This window comes from Mesoplodon densirostris, chromosome 9 (assembly GCF_025265405.1).
Source record: "Mesoplodon densirostris isolate mMesDen1 chromosome 9, mMesDen1 primary haplotype, whole genome shotgun sequence".
Lineage (NCBI taxonomy): Eukaryota > Metazoa > Chordata > Mammalia > Artiodactyla > Ziphiidae > Mesoplodon > Mesoplodon densirostris.
Genome location: NC_082669.1, coordinates 73,215,377 through 73,234,271, shown reverse-complemented (window position 1 = coordinate 73,234,271; position 18,895 = coordinate 73,215,377). Strand labels below are relative to the sequence as shown.

At 39.9% G+C, this 18,895-nt stretch overlaps 1 protein-coding gene across 8 annotated transcripts in view; it reads left to right on the top strand.

Annotated features, from left to right (window-relative positions):
- ELMO1 (engulfment and cell motility 1) overlaps nt 1-18,895 on the top strand; it is a 576,489-nt gene that overhangs the window by 191,116 nt on the left and 366,478 nt on the right. For all 8 annotated transcript variants that reach the window (XM_060107546.1, XM_060107545.1, XM_060107541.1 and 5 more), the window contains 4 exons: nt 887-986; nt 8,943-9,094; nt 11,437-11,515; nt 18,170-18,220. In XM_060107546.1, the coding sequence (XP_059963529.1) occupies nt 887-986; nt 8,943-9,094; nt 11,437-11,515; nt 18,170-18,220 (382 nt within the window). The remainder of the gene's footprint in view (nt 1-886; nt 987-8,942; nt 9,095-11,436; nt 11,516-18,169; nt 18,221-18,895) is intronic.

Here is an 18,895-nt window from a genome sequence, read left to right as displayed (position 1 = left end):
ATTAACTAAAGATAAAATGCTGGCCAGTGTAATATAGAAATGAATATGCTTACTTACATATATATTTGTATCTATGTGTGTGTGTGTAAATGCACTCACCCAAACACACACACACACACACACACACACACAAATATAGACCACAAGAATCCTTTGCAAAGTGCTAATACTGTTAATAGAATTATTTATAATCTTCCCTGTTAGATACCCAGAGATAATAAAAGAAGCATATTGCCCTCTTCCTAATTTTTGTTTACTGGGAAGCTTTTTTTTTTTTTTTTTTTTTTTTTTGTGGCACGCGGGCCTCTCACTGTTGTGGCCTCTCCCGTTGCGGAGCACAGGCTCCGGACACGCAGGCTCAGCGGCCATGGCTCACGGGCCCAGCCGCTCCGCGGCATGTGGGATCTTCCCGGACCAGGGCACGAACCCGTGTCCCCTGCATCGGCAGGCGGACTCTCAACCACTGTGCCACCAGGGAAGCCCGGAAGCTTTTTTAAGCTATCATTTACTGAATGCTTGTATGTTGCACACTTTATTAAGTGCTCTACAAGCAGCCCTGTGATGAAATAGATTTCACTATCCTGATTTTCAGCAGAGAAGACAGAGGCTCAAGGAGATTAGGGACCTGCCCAGTACAACACAGCTCACCTGAGTGAGAGTGTGAGCCCAGGTGTGTCCCATAGAGGCCCTGGCTCCCCTCTGTGAAGCCACCTGCCTCCTGCCTACTGACTCATGTTTACAAGGACATTGCCTGTGGCCCAGCTGCTTATCCCAACGATCTCTTACAGTTCTGCTTGTATTCATCTTTCTAAAGCTTTCTCACTTCTGTGTTCCCTTGTATTCAGCTCTTGGGCCCATCACCCTTATACCATCTTGTGCTTTCCAGCTTTGGAGACATGCTGTCCTTCACCCTGACGGCCTTTGTGGAGCTGATGGACCACGGAATAGTGTCCTGGGATACGTTTTCGGTGGCATTCATTAAGAAGGTAATTCAGATTGTGCTTCCCAAGGTCAAATCACTTCCTTCTTTTACAGATATTTTTCTCTGATTTGAACATATTTTAGAGTCGTTTCTCTTAGTTCTTTGTGTTAAAGTGTGAGTGTGGTTTTTGATAGTATTATGTATGTGGGGGTCAGGGCATCTAAATTCTGTATGAAAAATGACGTTTTCTCCCCACTGGGATCATAAGGGATTGTATAATACATGAGAACCCATAGTCAAGGAAAATCAAGGTGACATGTTAAAATCAGAGAAGTGTCTGCTGAGCCCCTGTTCTGGACTCTGCTGTTCTCAAGATCTAAGTAGAGTTCCTGCTGTCCTTCCCGATCCTTCTCCCCTTAACCAGGTGTTTAGGAAAAGGGAAATAGGCAAAATATACTGATTATTATATGACTGGGTCTGAAGCAGGAATGTAAGAGAAGAAGGTGTGCTTGGATCCATGCCTCTTAGGCCGAGTAAGCCTGCTTACTGGTAATCTTGGTGCAATAAATGTCTCTGGGATCAACTAATTCGATTGGTTCCTACTTTCATTAGGAGGAAACTAATGAAGGTACAGGCAAGGGTGGACCTGGTTTGGGGAGAGAGGGCAGAAGAGGCCCCTACCATTCCCAGCAGTTGAATAGTAATAAAGACATGTCTGCAAATTTACAATTCTGTTTCCAATCTTCTAACCAAAAGTGAATAAGCCCTGACTTTATAACTATTAAATGTAGTATTAAATCAAGAATCATTATTTTTTATTAATTTGTTAACTTATTTTTCCTCTCTTTGTATTTGTGAAATGGTTTATAAATGTATTGGCATCTTTCTTCCTGCTGTTTTTGGGAATGAAGAGTTGTTTGGAATTCATGTATTTGTCTTATAGGTCTAGATTCCTGGGAAGGATTGTCTAAAATAAAGAATTTCAGAGAGTCTGTGCAAAAGCTGGAAAATCAAAGCAAAATCCAGTATGAGTAACTTGAGTTTTTAAAGACTTTTATTTTGAAATCATGGTAGACTTAGAGAGAATTTGCAAAAAAATAGTACAGAATGTTCCATGTAACCTTCAACCAGTTTCCCTAAACATTTTGCATAATAATAGTATTATTATCAAAACTAGGAAATTAACAGTGGTGTAATACTGTTACCATTATTTGATTTCAGCAGTTTTTCTACCAATTTCCTTTCTCTGGTTAAGGACCAGATCCAGGATCCAAGACTGCATTTAGTTGGCATGTCTCCTTAGTGTCTTCCAATGTGACAGTTCCTCATGTTTTCCCTGTCTTTCATGACTTTGACAATTTTGAAGAATACTGGTCAGTTATTTTGTAGAATGTCCCTCAGTTTGGGTTTTTTGATATTTCCCTCATGGTTAAATTAAGGTTATGCGTTTTCGGCAAGAATATTAGAGAAGTAATGTTGTGCCCTTTTCAGAGCATCACATTGGGGTGTGAGATGTTAATATGCTTATTAATGGTGATGTTGACCTTGATTATGTGGATAAGGTGGTATCTTCTGGGTTTCCCCACTGTGAAGTTATCTCTTTTCCTTTTAACGTTAGTCAGTACCTGGAGGGAGACACTGCCTTGAATTGAAGAGCATAGAAGAGCCCCTAGTCTGTGCATTGAGGGTGTTGGGAGCAGAAGCCCCACAGATTGAACGCCTTCATTATGTTGCCTATTTTTTTCAGAGGAGGGCCGATTGGGAACCCAGGGCCTTCTTGACGCACCTCTGAACCCTTTTTTCCTACATAAGGGCATAAAGCCAAGAGAAACAAGTAATGGGAACCACCTAGAAAACATACAAAGAAGGATGAAGTCTCTTTTTGCCTATATTTGTCAGTGGAATGAATTGCTAAAAAAAGGAGAAATGACTGTAGAAGAGAAAGCCAAGGAAATCCTGATGTGTTAGGAAGTACTTTCCTTTAGTGGTGACAGAAAAAGCAAGCATTAGATTATGAATGCAGAGAACAAATTGCTGTATTTTTTCTTTCCAAGATAAAAGTTCTAGAGAAATGGAATATTATTCAGCCATAGAAAGAATGAAATATTGCTATTTGTAGCAACATGGATGGACCTAGAGATGATCATACTAAGTGAAGTAAGTCAGAAAGAGAAAGACAAATATCACATGATATCACTTATATGTGGGATCTAAAAAATAGTACAAATGAACTTATTTACAAAACAGAAACAGACTTACAGACATGGAAAACAAACTTATGGTTACCAAAGGGTAAAGGGGAGAGGGATAAATTAGGAGTATGGAATTAACAGATACACACTACTATATGTAAAATAGATAAACAACAAGGACCTACTGTAGAGCACAGGGAACTATATTCAATATCTTGTAATAACCTATAATGGAAAAGAAGCTGAAAAAGAATATATATATATGTGTGTGTATATATATATATATATATATATATATATATATATACACGCACATGTATATATGTACACACACATATATAAAACTGAATCACTTTGCTGTACTGACACTAACAGAATATTGTAAATCAACTGGACTTCAATTTAAAACAAAAATTCTAGGGAAGAAAGTTCAAATCTAAAAATACTGGGTTTTGCAGATTTTTTATACTTAACAGAATTTTTCGGTTCATTCTGAATTTATGTCAGGCCTTTCTTTCCTACATCCAAATTGCCTTGCTTTTCTGATATTAGAGCCTCTTTTGCTATAAAAACAGTGCTGTTCTGAACGTGAATTCCTTGAAGTTATGTTATGCTTTCACCCACATTATCTCTTTTGATCCCCACAGCAATCCTTTGCAGAACAGAGCAGTTAGTCTTGCTATTCCTGGTCAGGAGATGAGGACATGGTGGCTTGGGGAGATTGAGTGAGGTTATAGAGAGCGGAGTGTCATTGGTCCCCCGGGTCAGGGCTCCCTCCCCCGTCATCATGCGCCTGTGTTTTAAGTGAAGGAAAGAAGAGCTCCTGAAGGATAGTCTTGGTGAAGCAGCGTTACCTGTTGTTCAGCCCTCCCTGACCTCACTGGTGCAGAGTTAACTGATTTCTTCTGCTCTCCATTCTCCTTGGATCTTGTATATGCCTCTGTTCCAGCACTTACCACATTTCTGAGGACTTCTTGTTCTTTTGACTGGCTCTCCCAAGAGACCATGAGTCCTTGGAGGGTGGAACCATGGCTTTCTTCCTGTCTCTATCCTTAGAACCCGGCATAGAGTAAGACCTTAATACGTTTCTGTGAAATGAATGAGTGAAATTTGCTTTGGAAGCATTTTTTTAAACCCTAAAACTTGAAGAAAAAAAAAGAATACTGTGCCACTGTATTTAAATATATTTCAATTAAAACTTCAGTTATGAATATAAAGGAATTACAAAGCTGTCTTTCTTTAAACGATGTGAGACGTGGTTAGAGAGAATGACAGTGATCTATTTTCCTAACTGCTTATGAAAACAGTTTTCATTCACTGAAATTAAGTAAAAATCATATTAGATCTAAGGAAGCAAAGACTAGCAGTCTTGGCAGTTTAAGTTAAAAATTAAATATTTTTCAAAAGGCAGCACGTTTAATATATGCTATCCTCATTCCTAGTCATTCTGTTTCCTTTGCATTGCTACTTAAATCTCAACTCCTTATGTGAATTAAAAAAAGAATGGTCATCAGAAAATGACTTTATAATTGATAGTTTTTGTAAGGTTAACTTTTTTATTCATTAGCTGGATCAAATTCAGCACTTTGACAACCCAGGAATTGTATACAGGCAACTGTCTTTTAAATGGAGCTTTATCTAGACAAAAATCAACTAGGAAATGCGCTGACAAAAGATGCTTATCTCTGTGGTCCAGACTTGGCTTCCTATTAATGCCAAATTCATACGACTTTGGAGCAATATTTTTCCCCTGCCAGCCTTGGTCTCCTTCTCCACTATCTATTTTGTTATGTGTGAATCTAGATTCTAGTTTACAAATTTTTTCTGTAATAAATAATATCATTTCATAAACACTTTGAAACTTGGAATCCCTTGATGCAAATATATAACGTTGTTGCTTTTTAAAGACTTGGCTTCTTAGGGAGAGGGTCAGAAGGCATGGAGAGGAAAGAAATGAAAAAAAAAAAAACCTAGAACTTTCTGTGTTACCAGTTGGTTTTCCCCTAGCCAAGTATAATATCAGTGATTTTTCTTGGAAGGAAAATTTTATACAAATGCTCTTGAAACCTTAGCTCTGCAGGAGGGCCTAGTTCACCCTGCAGTATTTTCAGTGTCTGGATAAACATCCAGCCAGTTTCAGCTTAGGCACCCAATAATTTTTGCCTCTTAAAAACTTGAGAGATTTATGGGCCTATGCCCAGATAATTTAAAATATGGGAGTGGAGCTCCATGTTCTCCATGGATCTTTTCAGTTTTGATAACTCAGGATAATTTTAAGATCTCAATCTAAGTGATTCAAAGAAGTGTTTATGTAATTTTAATAATTTGTATCATTAATTCATGTGATGACCCTTAGCTTCTTAAAAGTCACCCAAATATTCCTATGTTTTATTTCGGTAACACTTTTAAATGAGTGGAAGCATGTGGAGGTAATATATATATAATTACTGTTAGTTCCTCCTACCTCTTTTTCCCTTTGATACAGACCTACTTTCAAGAAGCTGTCCTTTGATTGGTTTAGGCCAGCTCACCTGTGTTGACCAAAAGTACAGAAATGGAGCTGGGAAAAATTTAAAGGCAAAGGAAGTCATTATTGACTTTTGGGAAGCTAAGGGAAATTAAAATTTAACCAGACAATCTTTAACCTTCTATAGCCATACTACGATCTATAGTTTTTAAACTAGACATGGAAAATAACATTTATACAGTCACAAATTTGTCCATGCACCAATAAGGAGCCTGTCTACAGTCATCATGTTTGCTCAATCAACCCGGATGCCTTGATTATTAGTACTCATTAGTTGACAATATTGGGTCATTTAGATGTCTAGTTAAAACTATTGACAAATAAGGCAAAAGGTAGAAGTTAGTTTCAAAAAACAACTAGTATCTCCTACAGAATTGTGCATAAGACTCTAATGAGTTGTGTGCCTGCTCTCTGCCAGCTTAGTGTGTTACACAAAATTTTGTGCCCTGCTTCAGGCTTGCTGAAGAGATGGGATCTATGTGTCAAGGAAGAGCTGAAGTGATAGAAAAGATTAACTTTAAACAATACCTTGAGGAAGGTAATGGATTAGTTTCATGAGAGAGAAATATATAAAAATGGCAAATGGAAATGGAATATATATGTGGGGTACAATGTCTGAATGAAAGCAAAGGCCATAGCCTGTTTTACCATCATTGTATAAGCCTGTTGGGAGCAGGTGAGAGTTAATAGTTTGCAGAGAACTTTAAAACCCATTATAAGAAAGTGTGCTTCATACCAGGAAAACATTGAGAGTTTTTTTTTTTTTTTTTTTGCGGTATGCGGGCCTCTCACTGCTGTGGCCTCTCACGTTGCGGAGCACAGGCTCCAGACGCGCAGGCTCAGCGGCCATGGCTCACGGGCCCAGCCGCTCCGCAGCATGTGGGACCCTCCCGGACCGGGGCACGAACCTGTGTCCCCTGCATCGGCAGGCGGACTCTCAACCACTGCGCCACCAGGGAAGCCCTACGTTGAGAGTTTTGATTATTTCAAGAAAGGAAATACTGTCACAGGATATTTATGGAAGTAAAGGGTAAATTTGTATTAGAGGGAAATCTTAAATATAGAGGAAACTGAAGAAGATGCTGTCTTAGTAACCCAGGAAAGAGTTGGACCGTGGGCCAGTGTTGTGTATATACAACTGAACATGTATCATAGGGGAGACGTTGCAAATGTGTCCACAGAAATAGAAAGTAGGGAACTAAGACTATTAATCACTAATGATTATGGCAAACTTCGAGAAAGGTGATACTTGAGAAGACAGGAATAAGAAGTCAATGAGATTGATTTTTAGCCCATTTAATTTTAGGCTTTGTTGGAATGTCTAAGTGGCAGTATACTTTTGGATGCCAAGAATAAGCATGTAACATACTTCATAGTAAATGACTTTTTAATCTGTCTGTCTGTGCTAGATTATAACGTCCTTAAAGTTAAAAGTCATGTGTGTTTGCTCATGTCTTGATTTCCAGATCCTAGGTCAGTGCAAGCCTGTTTCATAGCATATGGTCAATACACATTACTTGAATGAATGCAAAGAAGGGATGAAGGCTAGAGAGTGGGGGAGGGAGGTTGACCATCAGCTTTCAGCTGGAGGATTCTCCATGGAGTCTTAAAGGTACATCCAAATTTACTAAATGGAGACAAGAAAAGGAGCATGGAAGGAGAATAGAATTAGTGCAGAGAAATCAGAGTTACTGTCAATGCACTTCTTTGTGAGTTCTTCAGTTTTCTAATAAGTGCCAAGAATTATACTGAGACAATGACAAATGGTTGGGGTGGTGCTGGTGGGGAAGTCAAAGAATTTATATTCTATTTAGAAGAGATCTAAGTTAGGTGTTAAACCATGAGCACGGTATGAGGGTCATTGGATTTGGGGGAGAGAAAGTTGGCCTCAGAGAAGGAAAGGTGGCATGATAGATATCATAGGGGAGCTCACCCAGGCTATGAGGATTAAGGCGAGGGCTTGGCAGGGACAGTAAACACTTGAGAGAAGTTTACTAGCTGTGAAAGGAGGTAAAGCAGTCTTTTGAGAATCTTAAAGTTCTCATACTCTTCCTGTAGTCTGTAGTATAAAATAATAACTTTTTGGAATATAAAATCATAATGTTACTTTATTTCTTCATGTCATTTATTTTTCACCCCCTGAGATCCAGGTGTATCTGGAGGCACAGGGGGTGTTGATATCTGTACCCCTCACCCCTACTTTCACTGGGGAGTCATTGGGCTAAAAACAGTTGAGCTGGTAACTGTCAGTTGTCATGGTCCTTTTGCATTTTATCTTGTACAATGATGGAGAGGATGAGGACAAGGGGACAGTGAGACAGCAGAAAGGAATTAGTTTTGATGGGGGGGAGCAGTAAGTGTCAATTTGTCATGGAACCAAACTATTTAGCTTTTAAGAAAGCAGTCATTATGATGATATAATAACAGCATTTTAGTGTGAGTTGTCAACAGACAGTAATAACTTTTAATGAGGCCTCTAAATAAAACCTTCATGGTACCCATGTGTTTGGGTTACTGTGATCCATTATTCTAACCCTTATTTTACTTCCCTCTTACATTGTGATTTATTATGTTTGAGGCTTTAGTGATTAATTCCTTAGGGAATGTATTTTAGAGCTTAAATGACTATTTTAACTTTTAACACTTCTAATTTAAATGTTTTCCTGTTTGCTAAATTTGAGAAGAATTTATTTTAACCATAAGAAATTGGAAGAATGGGGGAAAGAGTGTTTCGTTGAATAAAAAGGAGAGTAGCCAGTGAGTGAAAAGTTGCCAGTTGCATTGTGTTGACAAGTGTGATTTGTGTGAGTCCCTTAAGAATGTAACTCCCTTAAGAATGTAACAGGAACATAATAAGAACATAAAAGCCACAGATCATGTGGGTGAAGGAGTAGCCTGGAAATGGAAGGGAATGGCTATTAGTATATGTTGAAATTACTGTCTCAAAGAAACACAAGAGTTCTTACAATCTATGTGTTGAAATTGTCTGCCCCTGAAAGCTGAAACTCAGAATCATTCCAGAAACACCAGACAGAATAATTCTTTGAAGCTGTTTCCTTTTTAAGATTGCTTATTCCTGAGTTAGAGAAATAGGATATAAATAGTGGTCTGTAATAAGCTGGTGAACAATCACTGTTGACTCCATGCGTTTCTGACTATTCTTCTGTAATAGTACTATTCCAGGTACTTTTCGTCCTCGGTGTCTGGTGTTTCTTAAATGAGCTCCCGATTTACTTGATCTGCTCCCTTCTCTACTTCTTTGCTCTGCTTACCATGAGTTGTGTCCCGCTTGGGTTTTCAGATAGCAAGTTTTGTCAACAAGTCAGCCATAGACGTCTCCATCCTGCAGCGGTCCTTGGCCATTCTGGAGTCCATGGTGCTCAACAGCCATGACCTCTACCAGAAGGTGGCACAAGAGATCACTATTGGCCAACTCATTCCCCATCTTCAAGGGTAAGCAAGATTGACTCCACCACAGTGGGAAGGGAAAATGCTTCAGGTGGACAGCCACCATAACCCCCCGGGAAAGGTTTCATATTGGTTTGACTAATATACAGAAAAAGAATCTTGATTTGGTATATAATCAAACCATGTTCCATGCTTGTCCCCCACCACACTGACATGGCACAGTTACTTGCCCTGGGTGCTCCCCTTGGCTGCTCTTGTCACTGGTCTGCCCCCAGTGCCTTGGTAGGCACTCACTTCTGATCAATGTTCGTAGATATCAGTAGAGTTTTACTTTTAATAAGACACAATAGGACGATTTGTTCTCTTAAGTTCTCAACAGAGTCTTTATCCTTAGTCATATAAAATAGTGCTTTCTGTGATATAATGAGAATTTTCATACTTAATTAGGAATTTTTAAAGCCAGCCTTCTTTCTTAGGCTCCAGGTGATTACAGTGACCTTTGATTGCTGCATTCTATAATATACGAATTTTTTAAGAGGCTTGAGCTATGAGACAGCTGCCCTAGCGGACTTCGGTCTTTGGAGATCTCTCCTTCTCTCTATGCTTAGGTAACTAGTAAGGTTGCCTCTGATGATACAAGCCTGAGAAGGAATCCCTTGTACAATGCCACTTTATCAATTAAAGTATTTGGATTGCAGGTGGCAAGAAGCATCCTGAGCTAGGACAGGGAGTTTATTGAAAGGATGCTGGCGCACTTTATAGAACCGAGGAATGACTTAAGTAGCTAAGCCTTGGGAAGAACAGAAACTATGGCCTCCTTGGAGTCCTCACAACAGGCCTTTTCTCTAGCGCACTGGCTGGCAGTCACGTGACTTGGCTCCCAGTAACTGCGGCCCCTGGTCTCTCAGGTCACACTGGCAAATTTTCAAGAAGAAACCTGATTGGCCTGTTTGGGTTGGGGGTGTAGGATGGGGATGCGAGGGAGTATTCAGTAGTTCTCAATATACCGAAAATGTTGACTGTGTTTATAATATAAACTACCAAAGTGCATTAGAAGTTTCCTTCATAGGGAGGGGGGATGGTGACTAGAATGTAAAATGTTAAGTCACACAGTCTATGGATTGTGGCCTCAGGGAAAATTAACATATGCTCTAAAATGATGATTTTGTGTGAAATCTCTCTGGAAGTAATACCAGTTTCACATGTCCCTGAATGTGAACTGTATCAACTTAAAAGTCTGTATCTTTTCTCTGAATCTCGAGGGCATCACTGTGCATTTATAGAGCGCTTTGCCAAGTGGAGAGTTGCTCATTTGCCAAGTGCTGTACTAAAGATTTTATATGCATTACCTCATTTTATCCTAAAGGCAGTTCCTTGAAATAAGAGTGTTTTTACCCAGTGTTACAGATGAGGAAACTGTGTAGAGACACCCCGTGAACTTGTCCAAGGCCACACAGCCAGCCTGTGGGGCACTGGGCTTAGAATTTCATCCTGCCAAAGGCTGTGTTCTAAGCTCTGCCTCTTCCTAAATTATCTCTAAATATAGCCTACAGGCCTCTGGTCCTTAGCCTTGGGTCCTTCTCATTTACTGTTTACCCTGCAGCTAACATTAGATCTTGGCTTCTTTTGAAATTTCCAATTTCATTCCTGTGAAAAGCAAATTTGTAAACATAAAAACCTATTCTTTTGTTATTTAAAAGTTTCTGTTTGGTAGATAGCTAGTGGGAGGCAGCCGCATAGCACAGGGAGATCAGCTCGGTGCTTTGTGACTACCTAGGGGTGGGATAGGGAGGGTGGGAGGGAGACACAAGAGGGAGGGGATATGGGGATATATGTATACGTATAGCTGATTCACTCTGTTATACAGCAGAAACGAACACAACATTGTAAAGCAATTATACTCCAATAAAGATGTTAAATTAAAAAAAATTTCTATTTGAAAAATAGATTTTTAGAATATGTAATATTATTGCCATGGTGACCAAACAGTTTCCTTTATCATAAGCCCAGGAATGTAGGGATACCCAGGAGTATTACCAGGTATACTTCATGCTTCAGACAGAAAATCACATACACACACACACATACACACATACATCCCCTGGTCCATGTTTTTGACTAATAGAGGAGAAGCGGAGAGAGCCAGCTGGCCACCTGTATGTCTGGGTGATCTCCACTGAGTGTGTTTTGTCTGGCTAGCAATAGTAATTGTCCCCTCCCTGTGTTTCCAGCCTCGTGATGGTCGAAATATTTTTTCAGTGCTGAATGCGTTTTCTAGGTCCTGGCTTTCTCTCTCACTGTTTTGGGGGAGATAATCATGAGCTTTATCATGGTCTAACTCAGGGGTAGCCTCTTCTGACTTTCTGTATTACTGTGTGTCTTTACAGGACAGATCAAGAAATCCAAACCTACACCATTGCAGTGATTAATGCACTTTTCCTGAAGGCTCCTGATGAGAAGAGGCAGGTAAGTTGCACTTCTTTTGTCTTAAAGACTGTGCCCAGTTGTGCTGGCAACTTTTGGTGCAGAGAGAGCCTTCCCCTTCCCATCCCAGGAACTCCTTTGGGGCTCCTTGCTGCTCAGTGGTTTGCCTGGACAGCCGGGGATCATTCACAGATCCAGTGGGAACTAGGTGGAGATGGGCAAGCCCCTGTCTGATGAGGAAAGTTAGGAGTGTTCCAGTGGTGGAGCCCTTTCATCACATGAAACCCAACATAGAAGCCCAGAACAAAGAGATGAAATAAAGATGAAACTCTGCCTCTGTGGTGGATGCAGAGTTAGAAGCCCCTGTGATCTTCTATCATTTCATTGGATACTCACTGGGTCCAGGGAGGGATTGTCCCCATTTGCCTGATGAGAAAACGTAGACCCTGCGAGTTGTCATGCTTTCCCCAGGGAGGTGTGAGATGGGAAGGTGAGAAGACAGGACAGGGAAGGTGAAAATTGCTGCAGGGGTTGAGATAACTGTTCATCTGTGAGAGGGGCTCTTTGCTTGGTGATATTTCTGCTTCTGTGTGTGTGTGTGACCAGGAAGACTGAGCAATTCATTTCCCCTCCTCTGTGCAAACAAGAGGAGGAAACCCCTGAAATGGACCTATGTGAAATCTACCCTTTGATATTGGTTCTTCTTCAACTAGGGAAAAGACTATTATAAGTGGTTGTAGAAGAAGTGGGTTTTTGCATGTCTTAGAATTTGGTTCACACCTCAGAATCCATTCCTGGTTTTTTTTTCCATCAACATAACATACTTGTTACCTTGGTCACAATTTACTTCATTTACAAACTGGATGGAAATATGAGAGATTTTTCAACCTTTAGAAAGTGTGCTGGGGAGCTTGATGACAGTTACTAATAAATTGTTTTAGAAGAATTTAGAAAGCTAGCATGCTACTGAAAACTGTGTCAAGAATTTTATTTTTTTTTTACTTTATTTTTTCGTTGCCAAGGATTTTAAATCTCAGTGGCTAAATGTGAAGGTTTCTGGTTTGTTTTCCATTTAGGATTGTTTGCTCATTCCTAGGGGCTATGTTTGCACAGTAAGTAGAGTAGCTTTATAGTTTCCTGTGCTTTTGGTTTGGTGTTGGCTGGAGCCAGGAGGTGCCTGTCCTCCCCAAGCCTATGTTTCAGGCTGGATTTTTAAGGGTGGCTTTGCTCATCTTAAGTGGGATCATGGATAGGGCCGCTCCTTTTTTTTTTTTTTTTTTTTTTGCGGTACGCGGGCCTCTCACTGTTGTGGCCTCTCCTGTTGCGGAGCACAGGCTCCGGACGTGCAGGCTCAGCAGCCATGGCTCATGGGCCCAGCTGCTCCGCAGCATGTGGGATCTTCCCTGACCGGGGCACGAACCCATGTCCCCTGCATCGGCAGGCAGACTCTCAACCACTGCGCCACCAGGGGAGCCCAGGGCCGCTCCTTTTATATTTATATCTAAATACTGGGCTCATGATAATTCCCATCATCCCAGCAAATTGCCTGGGCATGTTCACAAGCCTGACATGGGCAGCACATACATAAACCTGACATGGGCATTGAGAAGCTTGATCCTTCTACTGGCCAGGCCACTGATGGCTGCTTGTAGAGTGGGGTCAAGAGCCAGGCCAGAATGCTGATTGGACCTCTTGAGACTGTCTTTTTTCCTGTGGCTGGATTAGAGGAAATGAAAGCTCATGCTCACCCCAAGTGCTTGGATCTCTGCATCTAGACACGAGTAAGATGCATACATCTTACATCTTTCTGTTACACTGCAACTACTGTTAATCTGTTGAATTGGAATTGAATGACCATGGAAAAATAGGGAATTAGATGCCAATCTATGCTGACTCCAGGACAATGATAACAATGAAAACATAATGGGATACCATTATATTAGGAATACCATTAACATTAGGTTTGGATTCTGCTAATCAAATCTTTTTTTATTTTTGAAAAATTAGGCTCCATGAGACCGACATGGTACAGTTTTGCTGTATTAATAATAAATCACGGGCTTCCCTGGTGGCGCAGTGGTTGAGGGTCCGCCTGCCGATGCAGGGGACGCGGGTTCGTGCCCCGGTCTGGGGGGATCCCGCGTGCCGTGGAGCGGCTGGGCCTGTGGGCCGTGGCCACTGGGCCTGCGCGTCTGGAGCCTGTGCTCCGCAGCAGGAGAGGCCGCAGCAGTGAGAGGCCTGCGTACTGCAAAAAAAAAAAAAAAAACCAAACAAATAATAAATCACAAAGGGTAGTCTAATAACATTAAACCATTTAAGAAAACAATTCAACTAAGAAAGATAGGGTGTATATCAACCAGCAGAAAATCCAAAGTATTATCTGACTAATTTAGTCTTTGAAATAAAAATGACGATACTTGTCGATAGAAAATTAACTTGGACTTATAAACTATGTTGAATTTAAGATGAATCAGTGATTATTGTTGGTCAAGAAAATGAATATTTCGATTTTTAATTTTTAAAGTACATTTTAGTGAGTTAAGAAAGAGTTGGCTCAAAATTATTTTGAGTTCATAATGAAGAAAAGTTTATTTGTTGTTATTTTCTGAACATCAGTGGAGGCCTTTAAAGCAGAAAATCAAGCTAGTTGGTGACATCTTGCTGTATATTATATATTGTTATTGGCTTATGTTTTGAAAGATTGAAAGGTCTGAATTTTTTTGGCAAACAGGAAAATTTCCCAAAGCCTGTCACCAATGATAATATTTGAGGGTTTGCCATGCACCATGCCATGTTCAGTATCTTATGTCATTTCATTTAATTCTCATATCTATAGAAAGTCTTATTATTTCCATTTTATAAATGAGGAAATTGAGAGTCAAAGGAAGTAGAGAACTTGACCAATTGCTGAGCTGAAAAAAGTCAAAGCTAGAATCCCAACCTCATTCTTGCTCTTACCTGCAAAGCATCCCACTGAATGCCAGTCAAGGAGACATCACCTGCAGAATGGCCTTGTATTTGCCTGGTAAAGAACTTACCGACACCTGAAAGACATCAAGCCCATTTTCTTACTCCAATCAGATTAAAACATAATTCTAAACACTTATTTACTGGATTTACAGGAATGTCCCTTTTTTTGTTGTTGTTTGTTTGTTTGTCTTTTTAAAGATTTTGGACATTGGATAAAATTCCACTTCAGTCAAAAAATGTTATTTATTTCAACATTTCTTTCCAACTTGGGCTCAAACACATTGGTAGGACTCTATTATCTGGATTTTCTTTATTTTTCAAAATGTTAATGAATTTAGAAGAATTTTAAATACCTATACCTTATTTCTGCTTTTACTGAAGAAAAATATGACTAAAGTCAGATCTTTTTACTTGGCAGGCAGACCTGGGTGATATTTTTGTTTTGCATTCATTGAGTTGGCCTGCCTGAGAGAGCAGTGAACTTGGGCCTGGGGTATAACTGCGTCCTCTGTGGATGGTTCCCTGTCAGCCTCCCTGGGAGGTGGGGGGTTGGGTCATGCTTTCTTCTGCCTCCCAGGTATTGGAGACTCTCCCTTTTCCTGCCCTAATAAAGGGAAGGGGTGCTTGTTTTGTGGGAGAGGGGATAGCTATTAGGTGGGCAAGTGGATCCTTTTTCTTACAACTAGTTGCCATTATTTATTTTATTATTTTCATGGCAAAGAAGTTGGGCAGATCCCTTCCAAATTTCTCTACAAATATTTATGGTTTTGATAAGCATTATTTTAAAAAAACCCTTTATAGTTAAAAGATTTGATAGAAAAATCCGAAAATACAGATTCCAAAGGAAGAAATTTTAAGGAAACCTATAATGGAACCACTGCAACTACTCACACCTGTGGGACTGTCATGGTCCTACTTCTTGCTTTTTGTGCAAAGACTGTCCTGCAGACATCATTTTTTCACTAGATGTGATCATACCGCATGCACTGTTTTTTGTTTCTTTTTAACTGCTTTTAAAACTAAAGAAGATTTTGTGGACATCTTTCCATGTCAGTTTATATATACAGGCAGACCTCATTTTACTGCATTTCGCTTTATTGTGCTTTACAAATACTGTGTTATTTTACACGTTGAAAGTTTGTGGCAACCCTGCATCGACCAAGTCTACTGGCACCATTTTCTGACAGCATTTGCTCACATGGTGTCTCTGGTAATTCTGGCAAAATTTCAAGCCCTCCATCAGCAAAAAGATTATGAGTCTATGAAGGTTTAGATGATGTTATCATTTTTTAGCAATAAAGTATTTTAAAATTAAGGTATGTACATTGTTTTCTTAGACAAAATGTATTGCATACATAATAGACTACAGCATAGTGTAAACATAACTTTTATGTGCACTGGGAAACCAAAATATTAGTGTGACTCACTTGATTGTGGTATTTGCTGTATTGTGGTGGTCTGTAACCAAACTTGCAATATCTCTGAGGTATGCCTGTATCCATATCCATAGTCATATCTATCTATATACTTTTATATCATCCTAATGGTATAAAATATTCTCCATAGATTCTCAAGTTCACTCAAACCATTCCTTAATATTGGGCAAAAAAAAAAAAAAAATCCATGGTGTGGACAAGGACTTTTCTGTTTTCTCTCTGATCAAGTTCCTGTTCCTTTAGGAGGGTAGCGGGATGTTTTATGAAACATTCATTGCCTACTCTGTACCAACCATTGTGCTGTGGCTGGGAATGCGAAGATGAAAAGGACAGTCTTTGTGCCCTTGAGAAGACCACACTCTTATGCAGAAGATAAATATTTTAAACAGATCATTATAATAATTGCTCTAGTAGATGTTGGAAATATACTGTCCTTCTAACTTATTTTAAAAATTGTTAAGTCGATAGGCTGACATAGGCACAGAGAATTTTTTTCTTTTTTTTTGGTTTGTGTGTCAATAAAGCAATAATTTCATTTTTATTAAAGAAAAGGAATTATAAAGGAACGTTGGGCCTTTTGTTTTCATCTGATCCAAGAAGAAAAAAGATGGACCTTTCTGTCTTGATCAGGAGGAAAGCATGGCTTTCTGCGACCCATGGAAGGGCAGTTCCTTCTGGATTGCCATTTAACTTGTTTCCGATGGTGTCCTCGTCTTTGCCTTCTTGTTTTCAAGAGGTTGGAAGAGGACTTAGTATTGGATTTTGTTTTCGTTGTCGTTGTTTTTTAAAAATTGTTATTGGAGTATAGTTAATTTACAATGTTGTGTTACTTTCTGCTACACAGCAAAGTGAATGAGTTATACGTATACCTGAATCCACTCTTTTTTTAGATTCCTTTCCCATATAGGTCATTACAGAGTATTGCGTAGAGTTTCCTGTGCTATATAGTAGGTCCTTATTAGTTATCTACTTTATATATAGTAGTATAGTATTGGATTTTGACTTTGATGCCATCTAGCCCTTTTAGATCACCTTAGCATATTTGTGTGCTTTTCTCTTCAATGCAGCGGGTCAGCAGGGGCGTTAAAATTAAGCTGTAACGTCTAACAGAGTGCTCTGAATTTCCATTCCTTCTTCTCTCCTGCTGGCTTTCCTTTCTGTGGTGGCGATGGCCGTTAGGTTGATGTAGACAGCAGTGTTGACATCCTTGATTGTCCTCTGACTGTAAGTCCCCACGTTCCCTTTGTCAGCACAAAGTGGGCCTTGCACTCCCATTCTGCCCGTCCAGCCCTGCCTGTGTGCCCCCTTGTACTTCCTCCCTGTGTTCTGAGTTCTCCTTGCTACCTCCAAGTTTATTTTGACCTTGATCGAATTCATGGTTGTGTTTTTAAATCATAGCTTAGTTTCTTCTCTACTCATTAAGAGTAGTGACACTAAAATTACCTCCCCCCCCAAGCACCAGAAAACAACATTCAAGTGACTTTCTGAATATGAGCAGTATTTTTCCTTTGGGATGTTTGTACCAAGATTGTGTTCAACTATTTCATTTCCCCTTAGTACCTGTTTGACAATATTCAGAAAGGGCATCTGTGAATCATTTCATTTAATAAAATCACCTGCAAATCCTCTATGCCAGTCAGGCAGGCCAAAGCACAAAGCACAGCCTGCAGAATTGAGGCCCAGGAATGCTGAGTGCAGCCCCCAGGGCTTTGCATCTGCCCAGATGTTTGTCCTTTGTTAAAACTTCACTCAGTTCATTTGCATAGACAATTAAGCCCTGGGGTATGTACTACTCACTCTTTGGTTTTGCACAGATTAAGATGAAATGGCTTTTAGAAGTCTTAGACCTTTAAAGTGATGGCTCTCTAGTATTGGAATCTCCTCTGTGCAGGCGTTATGTTGCCTTGTAGTAAAAACTCTGCACATATACAGTCTAATAAAAGCTGATGAGCCATTCCAGTGGGGAGCCATTGCTTTCATTTAGAGTGTTTGATATTTATTCAGCACTTACCTTTTCCTGGAAGGAGGAAATTCCCAAGAAAACAAAGGAAAAAAAAAAAGAAATTTGCAGGAGCCAGATTTCCTTCCTTTGCTGTTGGCTACTGCTTTGTTATCTAAACAACATTCACAAAGTAATTTGAATACTACTGTCCACTTGAGTCCTTTCTTTGGTAAGAAATACTGCTGATATCCAGTTTTGAAGCACGCCCCAGGATAAAGTCATCTGGGGCTATGTGGAAATGTATCTTTCTAACCAAAGCTTTTCTGACCGTGTGTTTTTCTTCCACAGGAGATGGCGAATATTTTGGCTCAGAAGCAACTGCGTTCCATCATCTTAACGGTGAGTACCTATGTGCTGTGACCACCTTGTTGGGAAGGAATGGTCTGGTGTATTTATTCATCTCCTCTTTTGGCTTGGTTTTGTGATTTGTCCTGTGACTTGCTTCTGTGGTGAAGCAGTAGTAACTAGAAAGGAGGGAAAAGTGTGCTTTTGGAAATGGAATAAACAAAGCTCTCCCACCGGAATGGCCTCATGATTGGAGGGAGAGCATCTCTGGAACTGCTCTAGAGAGAAACGCATTCTGGCAGGAAGGGTTGGAAATCTCTCTTGGTGGGGCAGGTCTATTATACTCACTGAAGCTTTAGCTTTCCGTTTAAGGAAATCAGGGGCTCCGTGACTTTAAAAATTCCACCAGTATGAGCTTATACTGTTTTTAAGTGAGGCAACTAGCTGGAAACATATCAGACTCTGAGAGAAGTCCTGAAATTTCGACCATCATTTTCCTGGGCCCCTTTCCTAGAGAAAGGCAGGAAAGACAGACATGAAACCCACTCATTAACTGTGATGGGAAAAAGACCTGAAACCTCAGTGGAAAAGAAGCTCTACATGTTACGTTGTGAATGTTTAGAAATAAATCAAATAGCAAGATTTCCTGAGGCCTTATCTGCTACTCGACTTTTAACGAAAGGCTGAAAGAAGCATGTGTGATTGATTCTTCTGCTTACCAAAAAAAAA